The sequence below is a fragment of the Schistocerca gregaria genome, chromosome X (genome assembly GCF_023897955.1).
Source record: "Schistocerca gregaria isolate iqSchGreg1 chromosome X, iqSchGreg1.2, whole genome shotgun sequence".
Classification (NCBI taxonomy): domain Eukaryota; kingdom Metazoa; phylum Arthropoda; class Insecta; order Orthoptera; family Acrididae; genus Schistocerca; species Schistocerca gregaria.
The window spans coordinates 251,175,830-251,193,404 of NC_064931.1; the positions used below are offsets into that span (position 1 = coordinate 251,175,830).

Here is a 17,575-nt window from a genome sequence, read left to right on the forward strand (position 1 = left end):
GGCCGCAGGCACAAATCCTCCCGGCGGATTAGTGTCGAGGTCCGATGCGCCAGCCAGCCTGTGGATGGTTTTTAAATCGGTTTGCCATCTGCGTCGGCGAATGCGGGCTGGTTCCTCTTATTCCGCCTGTTTCACTATGTCGGCGATTGCTACGCAAACACTGTCTCCACGTACGCGTACACCATAATTACTCTACCACGAAAACATTTGGGGTTACACTCGTCTGGTATGAGACGTTCCCCGGGAGGGAGGGGGGGGGGGGAGGGGGGAGGAGGAGGAGGGATCCAGTGGGAGCCGAACCTCGCAATAATCCTGGGTTCGGTGCGGGGCGACGGTGGGGTGGTAACAATGTCCAAAAATAGTGCAAGGTGTATATTTCATATTTGGGCAATAACGTTTCTGTGTGAAAAATTGTGACGAACTTGCGTTTGGAATGTCCCTTGTCTCAGTTCTTTGTGACAGACGACAAAAAAAGGTATCGCGGTCCCTATTTCATCTCATGCAAACATTCTCCATTCGAAAATATCTCTGCCATCTGCCTGAGAGAATACCCAACTTGCCACTCGGGCTGCAGTGCTTCAGGTTGTTTTCTCCAGCAACATGTGACATACAGATTTTGTCATAATTTTTTTTATTTATAGAAAGCGATTCTCAACTCCATAACTCCCGTGGTTATACTTATCGTGTTGGTGTTCAGGGCTGTAGTTCACCGATCCATCTTATGTCAGAAGGGATCATAACTTTATAAACAGTGAACACTTTTCAGTAAGGTTTTGTTTATTATTATTCAGTACAAAAACAAAGACATCTTGCACCACTTGCACTTGGCTTAGACAGTGTTACCAACATACTGTTTAATAAAATTTGAACATCAGGGTCACTGGCCAACTAACTCAACACTCTATCACTATCCTAGCCGAAACGCAAACACAACACCACAACTTAAACTTCAAAACAAAGGTGACAAACCCAGAGCAACTGGAGTACAACTCGCGAAGTAAAAACTCATGTTTGTAATTAGCTGCATCTCTGTAACCAATAAAAATTGAACGGAATGTTTTACTGGAATTAGTATATTTAACTACCTCCTAAAGTATTTACCATTCCTCGTGAAACAGCGTGTATAGTTCTATTTAAAACAACTGCAGCTGGCCCTGCTTCTGTGTGGTGTAAAGTATGTCCCAGACGAAATAAATTTTATTTTGTTAGCGTACGCTTATCTTCTAGCTCCATTTAATGACAGAATCTTGCATGAAAGCCTTACTCCACAGAGTTTACACGGGAACGACCGATTCAGGTCTCCTTGCCTTCCAAATTTAGTTCATGTCTCAAATCTTTTTGTGAAAAGTTTCAACACCAAAATTAACAAGCGTTGTATTACTGTACTCGTCTTTTCAAGAGATTTTCAATCCCGTTTCCATACCTTGAACAGTTTTCGAAATAAAAGGGGTGTAAGTCCCACATCATTCACCCTGTACAGTGCACAAGCCACCGTACAGTCCGCGACAGACAATTTACAGAAACTTCGTGCGAACATAAGCTGTCGTATCACATCCACCTGACACTTCAGAGAGTTGTAAATGTAAGGGACTTAATTATGGACTCTGGCCAAATATTTTTAATTATCAGATGCAAAGATTTAAACATTACTTCACGAACGTATATGAAATTGTAGCAGCGTTTGTTTACAGAGAAGGAATACTTTAGTTTTGCTAGGCACATGACTGTTCGAGTTCTGAAACCATTAACAGGAATGCGTCGAAAACGTTTAACAAAACTTCGTGAACGTATATCACATTGTGGTAGCGCTCGTTTACGGGGAAAGAACACTTAGTTTTGGCTAATATACGACAGTTCCAATTCTTCTCGTGCGCGTACCTGAATGTATTAACACGAACGCGCCGAATACAATATATCGTGTGGCCTTTTCGCAGAATGCTTAACCGTGGAAACATTAAACGCAATAACGGCCGGAGCATCGCGCACAAGAGACGAGCGAGAGAAAGCAGAGCCGATCGACAGGCTCCCATTTACTAAATTCCCTTAATAGCCGCCTGCCGCGTGGCAACAATTAAGCGCCGGCCATTTAAGTATTTAATATGTGCTAAACGGCCGCGCCGCGCTCGGATATGACACGCCCCGCGCCAGCGCGCTCCATAACTTTTTTTTTAATTGGGGGGGGGGGGGGGACGTGGGTTGGTCCAACAGTGTTAAGTGCAGCTGCCGCGCCGAAAAACTTCATTAACAAACACTAGCCACAGGTACGGCTAAAAAATAAACCAAGTTATGGCGCGTTTTGAACGTCTCACACGCTTCTAATTTGTCCAGCATGTGCCGCCCATGGATATAATTTAATAAACACCGCACAATATTTACGTTTTTCGATATCCAGCATGTTGGTATGGGATTCTGAGCCAGTATTATTACCAGGTCACTCAACTCTGTGGTAGAACTATTTTTCTACTTCCATTTATCGACATAATGGTGAAAGACGAAGTACTACTACCATTGTGCGCAAAACAAATCCTAATGGAGGAAGTAAATGCTTTGGACAGGTTATTAACATACCATTTGATCCAAATAAAACACCGAGTAAAATGTTCAATTCACATACTTGTTTTTACAGATGGCGCAGTGACCCTGTTACAGACGAATGGAGGAGGAAATCTGACTTCCTCAGCGGGTGTAGCCTGACCTCTTATTAAGAGGGCAGATATTATCCACACATGAGCGACCGCCTGGAGGTCGATGAGGTACCAGTGCCAATACGGCCGTCTGACCGGCCGTAGATAGTCGCAGACCAATCCCAGAAAATAATTACTTGAATCGGGTTTAATGATATTCATCTGAATTACTACTCAAAGAAAACACTGGGGTAACTGGCATATGAGCCTGGGGCGCGAGTCCTGGTTGCAGCTTTCTCGAGGGCAGTTTTGTGACAGGGGAAACAGAAGAAGAAGAGTAAAAGAAAAACGGAAGAAAGGCGGAGGAGATAAATAAGGAAAATGTAAAGAAGAAGAAGAAGAAGAAGAATTAGGGAGTGGACTGGAGGCCACTAAAATGGGAAAGGGGCAGAGATGTATGACAGGGTATCACGAAGAGATACGGCCGTGGTCTGCTGGGCAACAATTCCATAGGATCTACCTCTCCCTCGTACACAGACTCTTGTTTCTCGTTTTCGGCTACTAGAGTGAATCACTCCCGTTATGCCAAGTGAATCACGCAACATTGGCAGTTAAAGAAAAAAAAAAAAAGAATCACGTTACGGAATGAAACTTCCTGTGTGTCGGACTGGGACTCTGAGCTGGGATCTTTTGGTTTCCTGGGCAAAAGCTCTGCTACTACAGTCCAGGTGTCACTCACTCACTCCGTCTTGTCCCAGCTCTCACCTCCCACTCATTTTGCTTCTAGCTCCCACGCATACCCCCCCTTCCCCGCACAAAACGAAAGCAGTGATAAAGATCCATTCATATCGTTCCCATGTACACCTAATACGTCTCCTACCCTTCCCATGCGTACTGGTATTTCGTCAACCTGTGGTACCCCCCCAAAAAAACACTAGTCTTATCTACATCAGATTCCACCAAACTGAATAGCTTTCAGTAGAATTCTAGCTCATCACTTAATAGCTTTAATCATAAAATTCTTAGGACGAAGAGGCAGCAGTGTGTCTGCTACTACCGCCAACTCCAGGGAGACCCGTCTGGAGGTCGCGATGTTTTCATTGCTACCAGATGATCCACTAAGACGATGTAAGCGGCGCTGGCAATTGGGCGCAGAGCAGCGTGGGCGTCGAAGTGAACGAAGCGCCGCTAATTGTATTTGGGCCTCGCCGCTGACAGCGGGCGCGTTCTCACTGCCAATCACTTGCCACCCGGGCACGACAGCCGAGTACTTCGATATTTAAACGTAATCCTGCTAATTGGAGGAGACCGCGATTAGCTGCTATCTGGTGGGCTTCTCGAACACTGCCGCAGCGGCGGAGTGGGGTGAAATTCTGGGAGCGAAGCTGTCAGCAGCTCCTAGCGGGGAACGGTGCAAATTGTGGTATTCCTCTTTTACAGTCCAGCCTTGCCTCTAAATGCACATATGTCTCTCTTGTGTTGCCAGTGTGCCTCTCACAAGGGGAAGGCCTCAGGCACGGCCAACCGATTCAGCTCAAATTTGGCAGGTCGCTTGTGTACAACCTAAAACGAAGGAATCTAAGATATTTTGGGTCAACACACCCGCAGTTTTGAAAAAATCGCCCCCAAAAGGTTATGACAAGCAATCGGGTCAAAATTGGCGGGATCGATAGATAATTGTAAATAGAGCATTTTTCGTCATCAGGTATAGGGTCCGAAAATGCATACTTTTCCAGAAAAAGGGGTAAGAAACTTTTACAACTGCCGCTTCTGTACCCACATGGTAAACACGTTTCGCCGACAGCACCTATAGCGCAACGGCCAAGGTAACTGGCTGGTGCTTGGAGAACCCGGGTTCGAATTTCGAAGAAACCTAGCGGATGTTGTTCTTTTCGTTTGTACTTTTCCATATCTCAGTTAATAGGGATAAGAGGGCTAATAAGGTGAGTATTATTATCATTCCTTACTGATTTACTTATTAACCCTCCTATCCCTATCAATTGAGATATGGAAAAATACAAACTAAAAGAGTAACATCCGCTACTTTCCTTCGAGATTCGAACCCGGGTTTTCCGATTCCCAGCCAATTACCGTGGCCATTGCGCCATCGGCGCTGTCTGCGAAAGGGGTTTACCGCGTGGGTACAGAAGCGGCAGATATAAAGGTTTCTTTCCTCGATTTCTGCAAAAATTTTACGTTTGCGGACCCCATGCCTGATGATGAAAAATGCTCTATTTACGATTATCTATCGATCCCGCCAACTTTGAGTCGATTGCTCGTCATAACCTTTAGGGGCGATTTTTCAAAATTGCGGGGGTATTGACCCAAAATATCTTAGAGTCCTTCGTTTTAAGTCATACACAAGCGACCTGCCAAATTTGAGCCGAATCGGTTGGCCGAGTCTGAGGCCTTCCCCTTGTCAGTTAAGTAATTCAATTATGTTACACGCGTACCGCGTCTTCCCCTGCACAACTTCGGAAAAGTCTTATAAATTAGCGTTGGTATGAAAACAAAGGAACTCTTCCTTTTAAACATACGTCTTTACATCCACACGGAAAGAATAAGGCAGCAGGCGAAGTATGGACTGTACAGCCACTGAGAGCATCCACATCAACACCCGGAACATGCTCGCCTGCCCTCACATCTCCCATTAACTTGATTCCAAACATCCCACTGTATGCCTATCCTTCAAACAATGACCTGTTGCCACGTCTATACCAGCACTTCCAACCATCTCTCTAATCCCAAGTACTCCACATCCGTTCCAAGGGTAACTTTAATTGTCTTTCCCACCATATCGACTCATTCATCCCTTCTCAGGCGGAATCTCACTTCCCTCTAAACAGAACCTAACTCTCCCGACACCCTCAAGTCGCCAAGTCCAGATGAAATCACAATTCGGGTTTACAGAAAGTATCAATCGGCATTGGTCTCTTACTTAGCTTGCATTCATCTTTCACCTAGCGCAAAGTCTCAAGTGACTGAGAAAAAGTGCTAGTGACTCCCTTTGTAAGATGGGTAAAAAAACTGACCCGCAGCATTTCAAAGCAATTTCATTAACGTCGGTTTTCTGAAGAACTCTACCGAATACTATAAATTCGAATTTAATACATGAAGACGGTAGACGAGGGCAAAGTAGGGTATGTAATACAACACCCTGCAGAAAATAATCAAGCCCTATTTTCTCTACCTACGAAGACAAAAGTGTATTACGCGGAAGCCATCGCAGTTACGGAAACAGTAATATACGGTGGATCTTGCAAACGAAGCCATATTGTGATGTTAACCGATTCCCTAAGTTTACTAAGGAGCCTTAAAAAACCAAATGGAACAAAAATTTGTCGTATATAATTATGGGCATTATTAAAGAAAGCGTTACAAAAAGCAGGGGTGAATAGTAACATATCTGTTGTGACTCCAGGGCACAGTGGCATCTTTCATAATGAAAGACGTAGTATACCGCTTTGCGAAGAGAGCAATGAACCGAAGCTAAATCCTAAATTGTAGACTTCATTATCAAGAAATGCTGAACTTAATCAATGAAAACGCAAGAAACAACTGACAGGCGCAATGAGATCCGAACAAGATATCAAAAGAAGTGCAATACGGCCCGATGCAACCTAAATTTGCATTATCCCCCTTGTTTACTGATTGGTACGCAACCCGACGATATTTGAAGATTACGCGCATGTGTTTAAATCAGAGCAAATTTCCAACCGACCTGTTCCGAACAGGATTGAAGGACTCTCCTTTATGTGATTTGCGCAACGAAAAAGGAGACACGAATCATCTACTGCTCTCGTGTACCAGATACAAGACACAACAAAAACACATTATCAGCGCTTTGGTAAACGCAAAGATTCCTCTTCCAGCATCGTCTGGGGTGTTTTTGTCAAACCAGGAGAGTGCATTAGTATTAAATGTGATGTTCAAAAATATGTGTGACCTAACTATCTAGCGACACCGTCTACATGAAGTGTGTACTTTTGTATACTTTCTATACTCACTATATGAGTAGTTTATAGCTGTGATATGTATCAATCATTTATTCATACCCAGTTCTTTTTTCAAATATCATTTCACGAATTGTATGGTACAGTAACCACTAAGAAAGATACTTTGCAAATGTGATGGGTGGCTGTACAGGGACAGCCAAATGCAAAAAATCAATTACTCAGTAAATGATTATATACATGTCGCAGTCAGGGAAGCAGTCCAGCTGCTGACCACGGTCCAGCTGCTGACCACGAATCAGCAAATCACGACACATTTAGAAAACATGGTTCGTGCAAAACTCAGATTCCTGCTTTCTCGCAAAATATGCCGCGAACCATAAATGAGAAGCAACAGACAAATTCCAAACTGATAACGGAGGTCGTAGCACACGTATTAGGTTCTCAGGCATTTGAATGTCTCGAAGCCTGTTTAGGTAAAAAAAAAAAAAAACCGAGCATGTTGCCCTGGACGGCGAATGTTCATCGGAGACAAAAGTATCGTCAGGACCGCTGAAGGTAAGTATGGGGGAGGGGGGAGGACGACATCTCTTGTTCTCTACACTCACAAAGAATCTGACGGATAGAGTGAGCGGCAATCTGCGACTGTTTGTTAATGATGCCGTAATTTGCCGGAAACTGTCGTCCTTGAGTGATTGTCGGAGGATACACGACGAACTGGATAGATATTCTATTTGGTGTGATGAACAGCTACTTGCTTTAAACATGGAAAAATGTAAATTAAGATGAGTAGGAAAAACAATCCTGTAATGTTCGAATGCATTATTACTTCTGCTTGGCACGTCACTTCGATTAGATACCTAGGCATAACGTTGCAAAGCGACAGAGACCGGAACGAAGTAGCACGGCCGGTTATAAGGAAGGTGAATGGTCGAATTTGGTTTATTGAGAAAACTCTAGCAACATGTCTTATCTATAAAGGAGATCACGTATAGAACACTTGTGCGACCCTTGCTTGAGCAGTTCTTTAGTGTTTAAAGGAAAACATCGAAGCAAGTTAGAGGGGCCCTGCTAGATTTATTACCGAGAGGTTCGATCGATACGGTTGTATTATAAAAATGCTCCATGAACTCAAATGTGAATCGCTGGAGGAGAAAAAGAAGTTCAGATAACCTGCATTTGCGACAGACTGCAGAACGAATCTTCTGTCACCGATATACATCTTTCGTGAGGATAGCTGAGACAAGATAAGAGAAATCAGGGTTCGTACGAAAAAATATAGATATTTGTTTTTCTCTTGCTTCATTTGCGAGTGGAACAGAAAATAGAAGGACTAGTAGTGGTACAAGGTGCCCTCCACCATGCACCATATGGTGGCATGTGATGTATGTACGAGTGTGTGGATGCAGGTGTAGATACTCCTTTCACATCCTTTTGTTACACATATCCCACATTCTTCTATTCTATATTCCTTTCACATCTATCTATCGCTTGAGCCTTGTTTCACAGTTACGCAGGGTCAGCCATCGTTAATCGGATGTGGCTTGTTAATGTTTAAGGGGTGGCAGGAAGCCCTTCCTGCCGCCGCCACCCCGTAAACCCCCCCCCCCCCCCCCCCCCCCCGCGGGACGGGATTAGTGTACTCCAACTGTCTGCGTCGAGTGAAATCCATGGAATAGTGCGAATGTGTTCAGATGTCTGGGAGCCGTGGAACTGAGGCGGAACATGGGGACCAGCCCGGTATTCACCGAGCGGGATGTGGAAAACCGCCTAAAAACCATATCCAGGCTGGCCGGAACATCGGCCGTCGTCGGCAATCCCCCGGGCGGATTCGATCCGTGGCGGGCGCGCCTATCCGAGTCCAGGAACCAGCTCGTTAGCGCTCTCGGCCACCCTGACGGGTCAAATCTCTTTCACATCTATCCCCAACCAAATACTTAATCTGCAGTTACCAGAAGCCCTAACCAGAATCATCACCATCGATTAGAGAACCACGGACATCATCGTCATCTAAATGGCAAGCACTTAATCGTCACTGTTTCATCATATAAATCTTGGTGTATGCCTGTAAATTGTCTTCGTCAGTGGCTGAAAAGCAGCAAGTAGGTCTCTTCCACCCCACCCCCAATTGGGGGACCGGGAATGTATGCATATTATACATTCAAGCCTCGCCGCATTCTTCTGTCTGTATGAGGGCTGATCTGAGAATATGTATTTTACTAATCGATAGACTGATTCGCCAGGAAGGTTTGTGTATATAATGTATTAACGGTACCGCCACCCCAGACAGCCGGCCGGAGTGGCCGAGCGGTTCTAGGCGCTTCAGTCTGGAACCGCGCGACCGCTATGCTCGCAGGTTCGAATCCTGCCTCGGGCATGGATGTGCGTGATGTCCTTAGGTTAGTTAGGTTTAACTAGTTCTAAGTTATAGGGGACTGCTGACCTCAGAAGTTAAGTCCCATAGTGCTCAGAACCATTTGAACCATGGATACTTAGTGAGCCGTGCGACATAAATAGATGTTATTTCAAAACAAGGGGTTTAATATTTCGTAGTTGTTTATGGATTCAAATCAAACGCGTCGCAGAATATTGAAGATTTTAACTTTTTAATAACTAAAAAGCGGCTAATAAAGTATGTGTATGTACACGTTGTCCAACATTTTAAGCGGAGGAATAGCATTCTTTTTCATTCACACAAATTGTTTTACCTTGCCAGCGAGGTCTCTTGACTAAAAAGGGGTGCCATTATGAATCTAATCAGAATTTAGTATATGCTGCAGGGATATGGCAGTTTATTTGAGAAATGCTACGACGCTCTTCCTTTCATCTGTAGTGTGATAACTCTAACTGATATTTGATCTTACTTGTAATATGACTGTTTGATATCAATTTACTCTTACAATACGATTTATTGAATGCATGTACGCTGTTAAATAGTGGCAAATAGTCTAGTCTTCAGTGTACACAGTTAAGAAATGCTTTTACCATCATGTCTGTTTGTAAACTGTGCAAGTTATGCACATTTTCAAGTCTGACAATTATACCGGAACAGGTTTAGACGCGTACAAATTAATTATTGGTGCAAGAACAGGGTGTTTGTTAAGATAATGTTATCCAAGATAAACTCAAGAAATACATGGATGGAATCAAACTTACTCTAAAAACAAAAGAAGTTGGAATCAGTCCGAGGACTGGTTCGTTGCAGCTCTCCATCCAAGTCGATCTCTTCATGTCTCTTCATGTACACGTAACTACTGCACCCTACATCCACCTCAACATGTCTGCTGCACAAAAACATTGCCCTTCTTCTGCAGTGTTTACAGCTAACACTTCCATCCACTATCACATTAACTATCCCTGGCCACAGCGGGATGCGTCCTGTCAGCCAATGCCTTCTTTAACTCAAGATGTACCATAAAGATCTTTTCTCTCCGACTCGGTTCAGTATTTCTTCCGTGGTTATGAGATCACCTATTTTATCCTCAGCAGTCTTCTTTAGCAGAATATTAAAAAGCTGTTCTCGTTTCACTTCCATAAAAGGCTACATTCCTGACTAATACTTTCATAAAAGACTTCTTGACACTTAAGTTTATGCTAGAAGTTACTACTCTTGGTCAAAAATGTTTTACTTGCAATTGGCGTTCTACATTTTATATCCACTTTACTCGTGACATCACCAGTGATAAATATCAGTACTCATCACTACTTTTAGTGTCTCATTTCCCTTAGCATCGTTTTACTTAATTCGTCAACGGTGCATTACCTTTGTTTTACTTCCGTTGACGTTCACATTAAAAAATATTTTTAGGACACTATCCATTCCATTCAACAGATATTTCAAGTCCTTTACCGTTTCTAACAACGTCATCAGCAAACTTAAAAAACGTTATTTCTTCTCCCTAAACCTAAATTCCCTTTCCAGATTTCTTCTTTATTACCTTTACTGCCTGCTCTATATACAGACTGAATCGTTTAGAGGATAGACAACATCGTTATGTCACTTTTTCTCATTGGGTTTATCTTATATGAGAAACAATCTTTAGGAACTGTATATTGACTCCAGGTTAACAAAAATCTTTTGGTATTATTTTGTTTCAGCAGTATCACTAGTCACAACAGAGAACTTATTAAAAACAGTTTCGTATCAGGGAACCCCTGGAAACGTTTGTAGGTTGTGTTTATTCAGGAGGAGGACATGATGCCGAGAAAAGTGTACGATATAAAATTTGTCAAAAACCATTTTACATCTCGTGTTTGTTACAGTTCATATGGTTGTGGAATCGAATGTACTCTCGAAATGTGGTATTACTTAAAGCTTTAGAGATATTTAAAATTATGAATTTTTATCCCTTTTCAGCCCATTTATTTTATTTCTTTATATATTCAAAATATATGTAGTGTCACTATAAAGTTACGTTATTATTTTTTTGTTACATATTGTCATATTTAAGAACAGTCGACAGGTGCCGAGAAAGTTTAATTTGTCAGATTCCTTGCCACAACATTTAGAGGTAATGATATAAGTTTGAATTCAAAAATGTGTAGTGGCAATAAACTTCCTCCAGTACGTTTGGCTTATTCACTGAATATGAAGGATATACATAAAAGCATTGTCTTACTACTGGAGGCCATCAAATACATAGAACATGATATGATGACCTGCTGTGGTTTAAATATTGCTGCGTAACTTATAGAATTACATGTTAGTTTCATAAAATACTGTTTTCTGTGTTTCTGGGGCAGCCGATACATAAAAAAATACTAAATTGTTAGGGAATGGCCTAATTATACAAATGTATGGAAAGAAAGGAAAATGATACGAACAAACCATTGATTGTGTTACATTAAGTCACACTGCCCCATTCTACATTAACGTAGACCGTATGAAGTATTTTTGCAAAGCCTCTTGATAAACAGGATCGCTTTTCAATTCTTTTAAGCAAGCTTTTCCCAGTGTCAGTGAGATCAAGTTGAAACAAGATTTGTTTTTTGGGCCACCGATAAGAAAATTGTTCACGGATGAGAGCTTTGAAATTAAACTAACGAATGTCGAGTTACATGCTCGGACTATTTTCAAAGCCACTGCTCATCGCTTTTCGGCCAAACGAAGATAAGAGACTTATTCTCCCATAGTGATGGAACTGTTGGAGAAGTAAGACGAACTGGAGTGTAAAATATCATTAAAATACACTTCTTACATTCGCACCTTACTTGTTTCCTTACAATTTGGGTGCTGTTAGTGATAGACATGGTGAACGCTCTCTCCAAGACATTCTTACCCTTCGAAATCGCTATCAAGGACACTAGAACCCTTCATTGATGAGCGATTTCTCTTCACTATTGCGTAGAGTGATTGATGAGACTTTTAGAAAAAAAAAATCCTCATTTCATTTCTCCAAGTAAATGAACATAAAACGTTTAATATATCAACGTTTCTAAAAATGGTTCAAATGGCTCTGAGCACTATGGGACTTAACTTCTGAGGTCATCAGTCCCCTAGAACTTAGAACTACTTAAACCTAACTAACCTAAGAACATCACACACATCCATGCCCGAGGCAGGATTCGAACCCGCGACCGTAGCGGTCGCAACATATCTAATTATGACGACTGTTTTGATAGTATAAGCTACATTATCTGTAATGTGATGATTGTTTTGATGTTCCATGTAAGTGTTTAAGTGTTCCTAGTGGTCCAGCAGGTGGAGCGCTTCGGCCCTGGAGGTCCCGGACAGGAGCGGGGATTATTCCTGTTCCAACCTCTCCAGGACGGCTCCAGGTCCGCTAGGCCTGCTATCAGACTTGAGCACCTGCGATCTTTCCCGGGAGTAAAAGGCTGTCAGGGCGCTGGGCTCGCCACATCCCCTCCTAGTGCCAAAGCGAACCGAAGTCCGCAGTCTATCAGCAGTAACGCAGGAGCCCGTTCAAGCGTTGAGCTGTACAGACTTTGCCTTTATGTTTGTAATATTCTTTGGTTTATTATTTTATCCATGTCGGATCCTCTTGAAGACAGTGGCCGTTAAGGGTTGTTGTTGAAGAATGCCATTACCGGGTTGGGTTACCATGCCCATCTTCAGATACCTAACTGAAGCAGTTATGTTCGTCAGCAGTCTACTGTCAATTCCCGTAGTCGATAAGAATATTAGAGTATTTAGCGTTAGTAAAATGTATTCGCAAATTGCGAAAACGATTAGACACCTGTTTTACGAATGAATAATAACAAATGAAAATTTGTGCCGGAACCGGACTCGAACTCGAATTTCCTGCTTAACGGGAGCGGTCGCCTTAACCTGTATTGCATACCAAAGCAAAGCAAAACGACGAGAATAATCATGTCCCTCCGTGTGCGGCAGTCAATGGAACATGTACGAGCATGGGACGTAGACACTGTGACGTATGGGAGTTCGGGTCGGTCCAAGAGGTACGCCTGGATACCCGAAGTGGTTAAGCCAACTGCTAGCATTAATCCGGGTTCGAATCCTGGTCCGTAAAAATTTCCATTTAGCATTGCTCATTTGTACATCTGGTGTATAATCTGCGAATACATTTCCTTAATATAACCCGGTTGTAGATATTCGGCGTGAACCCTTCATGCACGTCTGAAAGACGTTACGTTAGACTACACACATAATGAAAAATGCAGATTTTGTCAACCAGTATTTAGCGTTACTTTATAAGTAGTGTAGATAGCATAAACATGTCAATACCTGAATTTGAACAAATTTATGTGTATATCACTCTTTTGCTTGATATCTTATCAAGTAAGGCAGATTAGCATGATTTTTGGTATGCACACAAAATATAAAGTGGCGCATACTGCTGGCGAATGTACTCTTGCAATTAAAGAGTTTTGCTATATCAAGACCGACATCAGAGCCCGAATTCGGAAAACGTGTCAAAATAAAACTTTTAAAAAGTTTTTCTGTTGGTTGCATTCTTCACAAACAATGCTTCAGTTTTATTAATGTTAACCGTACGTTGGAAACAAAATCGATACGATTATTTTTATTAGTTTGCATCTCAGAAATTTGAAATGATAGAGAAAATGTGGTTGCACGTCCAAACATTGGATAAATCCATCCACAGATGCAGATGAAAAGTTTGAATTCGTCGAGCAGTGTTATTGGTGTAATGGAATGGTGCAGGGCGCGGCTGCAGACGAGGCGGACATGCGCTGCGCTGCGAGAGGAGGAGAAAGGCGGGGGAGGCGTACCCCTGGTGAGCGTCATTGTGCGCGAGCCCTCGAGGGGCGTGAAGAGCCCGTTGCACGTGGCGTCGCCCGACTGCGCCACGCGGTAGTCGACGCCCTCGTCGTGGTGGCCCGCGTCGGCGGCCAGCTCAGCGCCCGGCGTGCCCGCGGCGCTCGTCTTCTCGTACACGAAGCAGCGGTAGCGCTCCTCGTTCGAGCTCGCGTGGCTGTGGTGCACCTTGCCCACCAGGTAGCGCGACGAGCCCTCCTTCCACGTCGCCAGGCACTGCAGCTCCTCCACTGTGGGAACACGCACGAACTCGTTAACACAGTTTCCTGAGACAGTATCACAAACTTACCAAAATATCGGGTGCTCAGAAAGTCAGTATCAATTTGAAAACTTAATAAACCACGGAATAACGTAGATAGAGAGGTAAAAATTGACACACACGTTTGAAATGACACGGAGCTTTATTAAAAAAAAAAAAAAAATGTCCGACAGATGGCGCTGGACTGCAAAACGTCAGTGACTACACATGACAATCGTGTATAAAAGGGGCTGTTACCTGAAAAGGCGCTTTTAGTGAAGGTGTATTACTAGAATGGGGAATATGCTAGTTCCGCGCTATGATCATATCGCCATAGGAAGGGGATTCGAACGTCCGTTGACAAATGCAGCTGTGGCGAGAATGACTTCCAAGTTTGAAGCCACGGGTTGTTTAGACGATAGACCCCGTAGTGGCCGACCAAGCACAAAGCATAATGCTGCTGAGACAGTTCAGGAAGAAATGGAGACAGTAGCGGGTTCGTCTATGCACGGGGAATCCAGCGCTCGTGCAGTGGCACGTCGCACTGGGATTCCGTACACTACTGTTTGGTTGGCACTGAGGCGTACCCTCCGATGCTATCCGTACAAAATCCATTGGCGTCATGAACTGTTACCTGGCGATTTAGTCAAGCGGAGGGCATTTGCGGTGCGGGCGTTTCAAAAGATGGCGAAAGATGACGACTGGTTGAGTAACGTGTTGTAGACCGACGAAGCTCATTTCACGCTCCGAGGGTCTGTCAACTCCCACAACTGCAGAATTTGGGCTAACGAAAATCCTAGAACTGTCGTGGAAACTCCATTGCAAGACGAGAAAGTCACAATATGGGTTGAACTTACCACATCTACCGTTATCGGGCTTTTTCTTCTTCGAGGAAATGCGTGATTCTGGTTTTGTAACTGCTACCGTGACGGGTGTTACAGAATCGCATTATCCCCAGCCTAGCTGATAAACACCTGCTGGAACGTACGACGTTTATGCAGGATGGCGCTCCACCCCATGCTGCTAGACGCGTGAAAGATCTCTTGCGGGCGTCGTTTGGTGATGATCGTGTGCTCAGCCGTCACTTTCGTCATGCTTGGCCTCCCAGGTCCACAGTCCGTACGATTATTGGCTTTGGGGTTACCTGAAGTCGCACGTGTATCGTGATCGACCGACATCTCTAGGGATGCTGAAAGACAACATCCGACGCCAATGCCTCACCAAAACTCCGGACATGCTCTACAGTGCTGTTCACAACATTATTCCTCGACTACAGCTATTGTTGAGGAATGATGGTGGACATATTGAGCATTTCCTGTAAAAAATATCATCTTTGCTTTGTCTTACTTTGTTATACTAATTATTGCTATTCTGATCAGATGAAGCGCCATCTGTCGGACATTTTTTGTATTTTTTTGGTTCTAATAAAACCCCATGTCATTGTAAGCATGTGTGTCAATTTGTACCTCTCTAACAACATTATTCCGTTATTTATTCAGTTTTCAAATTTATACTGACTTTTTGATCACCCGGTAACTAGACTGCTCAATGGCGCTAGCATAGTTTTTGCATATTGAAGTTGCCATTTGTAGGACAGAGCTGGGTTTGCTCTAAGTAAATAATGTCAGATATCTCATAAGCCTTTGCATACACAACGAATCAATAGATGCGAACAACGTTCATAAGAACTTGGTATCCCTGTTAGAAACTAGTGTGAAAAAGAAATGGCTACTACAAGTTATGTTGTAAATTAGAATTACTCAAGTTCATGCTAGATGAAAGATAAACAGAAGGGTTGGAACTTTAATAGTGGCAACTATTTATTTACAGCTCGCACAAAATACATACGTGTTTCAAAATTTTTCTTACCTTCAAAGTAGTCACCAGCATTGTGTATAACCCGTTGCCAGCGATGTGGAAGTCGTAGGATACTCTTAGCAGTGCCAGTTGTGTTGACAGTTCGAGCGGCGCGGTCGATTCCCCGACGAATTTGTAGCATTTCTGAAGCGAATGCCGTGAAGTGTTTCCTTCGGTTTAGAAATCGAGTTGAACTCACGGGGGCTTAAGTAGGGGAGAGCAGTAGGTGGTAATAGCACTTAGCAGCCCCATCGGTCAAACAAATCAGTAACAGCTTGCACTGTACGTGCTTGAGCATTGTCCTGCAAAATGGTGTTCATATCGTGCAGAAAGTGTCACCACTTTTTTCTCTATGCTGTTCATTTTTGGAACATAACCTACGACTAGCTTAGAGACAGAAGTGATGACACTTTCGGCAGGACCTGGCAATCATTTTGCAGGACAATCCACTAGCACGTACAGTGCAAGCTGTTACTCATTTGTTTGACAGATGGGGCTGCCAAGTGCTATACCACCTACTGCACTCCCCTGACTTAAGCCCTCGTGAGTTCAACTCGATTTCTAAACTGAAGGAAACACTTCACGGCATTCCCCTCAGAACTGCTACAAATTCGTCGGGCAATAGAACGTGCCGCTCGAACTGTCAACACAACTGGCATTGCTAAGAGTATCCTACGACTTCCACATCGCTGGCAACGGGATATACACAATTCTGGTGACTACTTTGAAAGTCATTAACACTTTAAAACACGCATCTATTTTGTACGAGCTGTAAATAAATAGTTGCCACTATTACAGTCCCAATCCTTGTATAACACAATTGTAGAAAGGAAGGTGGATGAACTTGCGCCATACAAAAATAAATCAAAGACTGATAAATAAGTGCGAAAGAGAGTCACAGAGCATGTGCCAGGAAATATTATACAAGAACCGAAAGTGAAAAACTTATTGTATGATAAAATAATTTCACTATATGCAGATTCGTAAGTTTCATGCAACTATTTTGCGTCGATAACTTGCCGTAGTTTTGCTCCTACTTGTAAGAAACGAACCCTACGTTCTTGAATAGTTTTCTGATGTAGACCTAATAGAGGGAACTAGGAAACTACGTTCATTTGAAACAGACTTGATTATTCAGTAAGGTTTCTGGAGAGCACCCATGCCGTTCAGATCACTAGGCCTGCCATATTCACTCCCTGCGAATGGCGGCTTCAGTTCGGAAACGTCTGTCTCACTTGATGGCTGCGGCATGGTAGGAGCTTGGACAATACTGGGTTGTATCAGTACAGTACTTAAAAAGGTATCGATACAGCGTTAGTGTCTGAACAACTCTATCAATAACCGATAGCGACAGTATCGGAAGATATTGGTTGCAGGCGCGGAACCAAACGGCGGGTGGAAGGGGATAGGACGTGTGTCATCGGGACCATTCCCTAAAAAAGGATTTAATACATGCGTTTATATTTTTACATGTATTAATTTGCATATTTCTCAACAAACATTCGAAGAATTACCATGAAAACTAAAAGTCTCGAAACGTAATGACTGTAGGAAATTACTAGCTACTGCCCAGTTGTCTGATTGAGGGGCCTCCGCAAATGGATGTGGTTTGGGACCTGACCAGGCAGATAATGGCGCACATTTA

The 17,575-nt window shown here is 43.2% G+C and overlaps 1 protein-coding gene across 1 annotated transcript in view; it reads right to left on the bottom strand.

The window, feature by feature from the left end:
* Positions 1-17,575, bottom strand: part of LOC126298759 (uncharacterized) — a 628,974-nt gene that overhangs the window by 274,696 nt on the left and 336,703 nt on the right. Inside the window, exon 5 of the mRNA XM_049990206.1 lies at positions 13,790-14,065. Coding sequence (XP_049846163.1) covers positions 13,790-14,065 — 276 coding nt within the window. The remainder of the gene's footprint in view (positions 1-13,789; positions 14,066-17,575) is intronic.